Source organism: Gymnoscopelus braueri (assembly GCF_963280865.1).
Source record: "Gymnoscopelus braueri genome assembly, chromosome: 1".
NCBI lineage: Eukaryota > Metazoa > Chordata > Actinopteri > Myctophiformes > Myctophidae > Gymnoscopelus > Gymnoscopelus braueri.
The window spans coordinates 37,363,481-37,371,472 of NC_137603.1; the positions used below are offsets into that span (position 1 = coordinate 37,363,481).

The window sequence follows — 7,992 nt, forward strand, 5'->3', positions numbered from 1 at the left end:
GAACGATACGGTTTCCTGGCAACCGCTATCGAGCGGCGAGGGGATCAATCTCCGGTGTGGGCGGTGGATGGATGGATGGGTTTGGGGTGGAGGGGGGGGTTGGGGTTGGGTCTAGTGGTGGCGTTCCTGTTCTTCCCCTGACAATATCAGCTGTAAGTGGTCTGTTCTCTCTCTCTGTTCAGCTCTCTTCACCCCCCTCCCTTCCCCCCTCTCCGTCCATCTCCACCTCTCTCTGTCAGATGTATAACACGATGGCCCCTGTTTCCTGTCTCTCATCTGACGCACACTGACATGCCCGCTCGCTCTGTAAATTGGATTGAGACGTGGTGGCTACAGTACACACACCACAAAATGAAACCAACCTGACATCTGGGAACAGTGAGAGGAGAAAGACAGGCACTTTTTTTCGCTGTAATATCTGTAGACTAATACTTGGTGAAATGAAAGTGGCAATGCTGCAGCCAAGGGAGGAGAACAATAAAGTGCCTCGGGCCTTGGCACTTAACGGACTATGAAGAAAAAGATAGCGACAAGCCAAGTACTTACAGCCTGTATTCCAACCTTTCCTGTACCCAACAGCCCTCCTATCGCCCACACTGTAAGCTCACGCTTCCTCTTAGGACAACACTTGTAGTGGAGCTGGCTAGAGAATGTAGGTCACATGGTCCGGTGCCAGCAGGAACCCTTAGGGAGGGCTATCAAACTTCCTTCCCTGTCTCTCTTCCTACCATCCACCCCCGCCCCCTGAGATCCCAGTTGCTTCTCGCTCACTTTGCCGGACGCGAGTCAGCCGAACCTCTTTAACCGCTACGACCCTCCTCCTCCTCCTCTGCTGTAAAAAGTTTTGCCCACCCCACACACAATCTATCCATCCCTCCAAACCTCTCCACAACCCCCACCCCCAAATCCAAATGTGTGTAACCTGAGCAGGCCAAGCCCTTTCTGGACAGACTGGAAGCCTGCTCTCATGCCCCCTTAGATAAGCTTCCTCCCCTCTGAACTCATACAGATGATCCCTCTTTCTCTCTCTCTCTCCCATTTCTCTCCATTATGATGCTGCGTCTGTCTGTCTGTCTTTCCTTCCCTCCCACCTGATCTCTTCCTACTTTTCCACTTTCCCCAAGCTTATTATTGTCCTTCAACCACCCCCTCTCTCTCTCTTTGTCTCCACACACACACACACACACCCCCACACACACACACACACACACACACACACACACACACACACACACACACACACACACACACACACACACACACACACACACACACACACACGCACGCACGCACGCACGCAAGCGTGTGTGTGTGTGTGTGTGTGTGTGTGTGTGTATATATACAGTATGTATATACATGTTCAGATGTACACACACACACACACACACACACACACACACACACACACACACACACACAGAGAGAGAGAGAGAGAGGCCCAGCTTTTACATCTAGGATGTTTCTACAATAGCTAGATCCACAAGTCCTGGTTGAAGTTTTGAACACTTAAAAAATGCTGTTAAAACCCACCAGCTAGGATAATAATTCCATTCCACACTGTGTGAAGGCACCATGTCTTTGCAGAGCTGCATTAGTGGCGTTCCAGTGCATGGTCTTCAGTTGTTTTCTTTTCTTTACTTTGCCTCTCCCTCACTGTCTCTCTCTCTCTCTCACACTCTCTGTCTCTCTCCATCACACTCCAGCACACAAGAAAGTGGGAAATGGACAAGGAATGAGGAATAAGGAAAGATTAAAGGAAGATAGGAGGGTATTTTGAAACCTTGAGCACTCCCTTCTTTACAGTATGTAATGCAGTCTATCAATGTGCAAATGCAGTTTGCTTTTCTTTCTGTCTCCATTAGTTTCTTTCTTTATGACTATGATGGGGCGAGCAGATGTCTGGGAAAAAAAGCCCCTACTGTGAGGCGGGGTGGGAGGTTGGGTGGGGCTTGGGCGAATGGGGGGGGGGGGGGGGGGTTGCGAGACATCCTGGTTTAGACATAGCAACACAAATAACAACTAAAGTCACACAATATGAACCAAAAAATAACAACATTATCAACAAAAACAATGTGCAAACATCTCTCATATAAATAGACTACAGCCAACGCATTGTAGAGCACCATGGAAAAGGGGGAGAAGGTTAGACAGTGTGTGTGTGTGTGTGTGTGTGTGTGTGTGTGTGTGTGTGTGTGTGTGTGTGTGTGTGTGTGTGTGTGTGAGTGTGAGTGTGAGTGTGTGTAAGCATATGCCTGCTCTTTAAGAGCTCACGTATGCATGTTTTAGTTTGTGTCATCACTCATCTTGTGTTTGTATTCTTCGTGTGTACGTGTGTGCGCCTAAATTGGTAAAGTATTTGCATGTACGCATCTAAAGCCACATGTACTAAGAGCAGGGGAGGGAGGTCGAGTGCCGAGCGCCGATGTTCGCCGCACGGGAACGGGTGGGGGGTGGGGGTAGGTGGGGGGTGGGGGTGGGGGCGTCAAAGGTCTGTCTAATGTTCAAAGGCCACTACAGGTCATGAGGTCAGACCCATTCCTGCAGCGAGCGCTTGCAGTGCACCAGCAGCCGCGGCGCGCCTTTCCTCTGCAGCGTGTTGATGATGGCGTAGATCAATCCCAGGATGCACAGCACCAGGAAGAGCGGGATGGTCACCATGAGGATGTTCATGGTCCTCTCCTCGCTGTCGTCCACCTTCAGCACCACGTCCACCTCGTTGGTGTCCTCCTCGCGTCCCTCGCGCTCTCGCTCCTCCTCGTCTTTGTTGTCCTCGGCTCCCTTCCCGCCGTCTTTGTCCTTGTCTCCGGTTCCGTCCCGGTCCTTGCCCTTGTCTCCGTCGCGGCCCGCGTCGGGGTTGAACGGCGGTCGGTTCACGTCCGGGTATTTGGGGCCGCCGTCCGTGTTCGTGTCGGTGTCCGGCTCACGGTCCTTGTCGGGGTCCAGGTCCACACTGCAGCCCATGAAGTCTCGCAGGATGGACTTGGGGTAGCCCGGCTCGCTCTTCATGCGGTGGTTGTCAAACTTCCAGTACTTGGATCCCTTGTAGAAGTATGTGTAAGCTGGAAAATGACAGAGAGAGGTTTAATAAATCAGGGAAATGTCAAAAAAGGAGGTAACATCTTCATCTGAAGCTTTCAGATCTCAGATGAGGAACAATATGTGAGGCAATAGTAGGGAAAATATTTAGACTTTGATAAGATTCGAAGCATTTGAAGCATTTAGATGAAGGGAACATGTGTATTGATGTCACCTTAAAGTAGAAACTAAAATGATGTTTAAAGGAGCAACTTGCCCACAAAGTGTTTTGGAGGCATGTGAGAAGCATAATGTAGTAGATTATGTGAGTGGAAACAATCTGTTAGTGTGTCAAACGCTTGAGTGTACCACCTTAGTGGTAGCACTGCTGTAGGTGTTAGCAGGGAACTCACACGCTCCTTTCTCTTTACATCCTCTCTAATTAAACATGGGAACATGATGCTGCCTTTTCCCCAGTGTGGGATCCCTTACACGCGCGCGAACACACACACACACACACACACACACACACACACACACACACACACACACACACACACACACACACACACACACACACACACACACAAACACAGGCATGCAGTCATCACCCCCTCTCTGTTTGTTGACTGAAAGACCACGCCCTGATTCTTTGTCTCAGACGTGTCCATGGTGGCCCATGAACCAACACACACACACACACACACACACACACACACACACACACACACACACACACACACACACACACACACACACACACACACACACACACACAAATGCCGAAAGATAGCAGATGTACACAAGCTCAAAGCACTCGCAGTGCGGCGCATTGTGAGCTTGTAGATTGCCAGTTTTTCGGCCCATGGCATTGCCACACAACTAGTATAGTATAAAAGTATAGAAAAAAAAAGTATAAAACAGGGAAAACTCTTAACCCCAAGACACACCAACACTCACACACCCAAAGCCACACACACACACCACTTATCCACTCCCTCCATCCATGCTCACCTCCATCATCGCTGAGGAAGGCCCCCTTGGGAGTTGAGGGCACTGACGAGCCCCATACGCTGATTGGTTTAGGGTAATCTCTGTCTGCCGCTCGGGACTGCTCATTAAAACGCCAGTACCTGCACAGAGAAGCCAGGGAGACAAAGCGTTAACTGTATATATTCAGTCCTATGACCTAGACGTTAAATGTCAAGTGTACCGTAAGTGATGTGGTACGGCAAATGCTGATGGTGTATAGAATATGTATAGTACATTGTACATACACTGACCTACTCTATTATCTTATTAGTATTAGACTACTGAGTCTTTTTTCTATTTTTGCTCTTGTTTTGACCTATGCTGCTATATAGTCTGAAGGAAGCCGAACAAAAATAATTTGTATGTACCACAATAGTATGTGTGGGTGTTAGGCCTGTCCCCGACTAAGGATTTGTTTAGTCGACTCTAATTGGCGACTAATTGCCAATAGTCGACTGGCATGTATTTTGGGGCCAAAATACATTTTATTTCAAAGGGCCAAGTCTACACAGTTTGTTTTGTCTCCAGCAGAGTTTCTAGTGTCTCTATCTCTCTCTGGAAGAGGTTGCACATGAACTCTGCAGCCGCACTGAGGCGCTCCAACACAAACAATACCAATACAAAGACGAGGAATAAGAAGAATAAAGTGGAAGTTACGTGTGGTTGCAGGCGTAGACTTGGCCAAAAAACAATTTAAAACATTTTTGGCCCTTTTTTTTTTTTGACTAGAGTCGACTAAGAGACACTTAGTCGACTCGGACCCCCCGCGACTAACCAGTCGACTAGTCGACTTAGTCGAGGTCAGGCCTAGTGGGTGTATAGATGGTTTTGGGATGTAAACATCAGCACTGCTGTGATTAATGTTCCAACATTTATGTAATTAAACAAAAAGAGTAACCTGGGAAATCAGAGGAGCAGCTGTTAGTTAGCTAACTAGTTGGACTACAAAAATATACACAACATCTTTCTATTATCATTATTGTTTTAAATGTGCTTGTGGTGTATAGGATATTGACCATAATTTTCACATCTCCTCACAACAACAGCATGTTGAAAAAAATGTACTATATAATGTCTTAAAGGGCTGTGTTCCATACAGTGGCATCCATCCTCTTGCAGTGTCTGTGTGTGAGAAAGACTTGATGAAAGATAAAAGTTCACAGCAGTTGATCTGTACAGATGAGTTTCTTAAAGGGAAAATCTGTTCTAAAAGTTTTTTTCACAACGTGATTGATCTGTTCAGTTTAGATTCATGAACATGAACGCCTCCCTTTGAAAGCAGAACTGCCTCGCTGTAAATTAGGTCTTCCACAAACAAATCCCAGAGCTGCTCCATTCAACAAAAGTCACAATTACCAATTTATTTAATACACAGACTATTTACTGGTTCACACATAAGCTCAATGGAAAATGTTATAATCCACTATGTGGACTGAATTAAGTTAAAATGTAGTAGCTTTGGTGGTTTTCCATTTAAGCATCAGCAGTTCAAAACCCAAACTGTCTGGGTGGCAGTTCGTTTCATAAAACAAACCAGAGTGAACTGAGACTAGAATGGTTCGTATTTCATAAAACAAACCTGAGTGAATATAATATTTTACAATGCAGATTTTTCAGTAGCCATACAGTACAGCGCTATGGCACTGCTATCCTTATCTAAAAAAAATCACCTTCAGGGCTTCAATAACCAATTCGTTAAAGCATGTGCCAAATAGGCTCTGATATCTGACAGCGAGTCCCGGGTTTGATTCCCGGGCACGGCGGACCTTTGCTGCTCTTTCCCTGTTTCCTGTCTCTCTACACTGTTGACTATCGATAAAGGCCAGATAGAAAAGCAAGAAACCCTAACCCTTTTCAGGAGCAAAGAAAAAGCATTATTCTATTACCTGCGCCGCTTAAAAACATTGATAAAGATAGTTATAAACATGAAATGTTTTCATAGGACATCTGGGTACACAGCAAAACCCTCAGGATGAATTTGCACCATGAGAGTGTAAGATGCGTACATTTATACACTGTAGTGGAAAAACTTGTAGTTATTTACCGGTCTCCTTGGAAGAAATAGGTGTAGCCAGAGGGCTCCCACCAGATGGCTGTGTCTATACGATCATAGGGAATGTCTCTGCCATAATCTGTCAGTTCCAGTGGATAACCAGGCTCCAGGTTGGCTTCTCGGAACAGCCAGTATCTATTCCCTATGGGGGAGGGGGGACAAAGGGAAGAAGAGGAAACACACAGGAACGATTAGAAGAAAATAAGACAGGAGAGATGAGAGGAAAAGTATAGGATGGAGAGGGGGGGAACAGCAAAGAGAAGGTGTGATCAGGGAAGAGGGACATTGAGAGAAGGGGGATGGTATGGTTACAGTACGAAGCACAGATCAGGGGGGCGAAAGGGGGAGAAAATAGTTTTTTATGGTTAACGGTCCTTTATGGTGCATGCAGTGGGACTTTCCCCTCCCATCCACTCCAACTGAGGTGGTGTAGCTCTGGAAACTCTTAACACTACCATACATGCATAGATATTCACTCCCCCCCCCCCCCCACACACACACACACACATCGAGCTAATTTACTGGCACAGAAACACTAAATAATTGAAAAGGCATGGGAACAATAAGAGAAACGAGATCAGCGTTTCTGCACAACTTTTGGGTGTAAATCGTGTAAATGCAACAATGACTTGCTGGCATGCAAACACAAATAAAAAAAACAGAAACAAGTAATACATCATGGACTATGAGTTTGGGTTTGGCCTGAACTGGTCCATCAGGAGTCGTTAGGCTAGCTAGACTGTGCTTCATGTAGCAAGGAAAGTTTTATTATTGTCGGTGTGTCTGACACGGGAACTCCGTCCCCCGAGCGCGGTTACATCTCTCTTCCTGGCTCCAATCCTTCTCTTACTCCATCTGCCCCTCCCTCCATCCTGGGCTCCTGGCCTGGCTCCTCGTTTAAAACCGAAACTTCCCCACACAGGCATCCAGGTGGAATGAGAGGTTGACGCAACCCCTCCCACCCATCAATCCATCACTATATCGTCCCTCAATCCCTCCCTCCATTCATCCATCCACCCATCCATCCATCCATTCCATTCTGTCTTTCAATCAGTTCAATGTTTAATTCAATATGCGTCATTGGCATGAAAGTGACATGGGTAACATTGCCAAGAATGCAAAGGGTGAGTGTGTGTGTGTGTGTGTGTGTGTGTGTGTGTGTGTGTGTGTGTGTGTGTGTGTGTGTGTGTGTGTGTGTGTGTGTGTGTGTGTGTGTGTGTGTGCGTGCGTGCGTGTGTGTGTGTGTAATGTGTATGCCTCCCTCTCTCTCTGGCTCGCATATCCACCAGATGTGCTCGAGGGCCAATCCTGGGTCCCCTCTCATTCTCCCTTCCATTTCTCTCTCTCTATGCAGATGGATGACAGCCAAGTGTCCGGCCCACAGCACTAACCATGACATCATCATCTAGTGAAGACGGCCCAGGGCGGAGGCAGTCTCCTTAAAGGCACAGCAGCGATCTCATTTCCTTTGAGCTCCAACTTTATCCGCCGCTTTAAAAGACGAGCAGCTCTAAGCGACTTGCATGACATCAATAACCAGCGGAGTTAAAAAAGATTTATACCCAGTGTGAGGGATATGTTATATATATACCACTGGTTCCTTGAAAGGATATGAGTGTTCATCATCTGAAAAAAGAAGTGATTTACTGTCCTAATTTGATAGAAATATGACTTGATGAAGCAAATTACCACTGAGCAATATCTTTGCATTAGGTTATAAAGGGAAAAAGCAGATGGTGGATAGATTTCAGAATTGCTCCCTATGGACCCATTAATGCTTCCATATGATTTTTTTTTAAAGTATCTTCATATCATGGAAAAGAAAGACAACTATCAGCTAAAAGGTTTGATACATTGCTACATCTGTATGGAGGGCAGACCACAATGCTTTA

At 46.4% G+C, this 7,992-nt stretch overlaps 1 protein-coding gene across 1 annotated transcript in view; it reads right to left on the reverse strand.

The window, feature by feature from the left end:
- Positions 1–2,150: 2,150 nt before the first annotated feature.
- The window catches only part of mmp15b (matrix metallopeptidase 15b), a 30,964-nt gene continuing 25,122 nt past the window's right edge, over positions 2,151–7,992 (reverse strand). The window contains exons 9-11 of the mRNA XM_080449062.1: positions 6,092–6,242; positions 4,030–4,148; positions 2,151–3,059 (exon numbers count right to left, since the gene is read on the reverse strand). Coding sequence (XP_080305188.1) covers positions 2,527–3,059; positions 4,030–4,148; positions 6,092–6,242 — 803 coding nt within the window. The 3' untranslated portion in view covers positions 2,151–2,526. The remainder of the gene's footprint in view (positions 3,060–4,029; positions 4,149–6,091; positions 6,243–7,992) is intronic.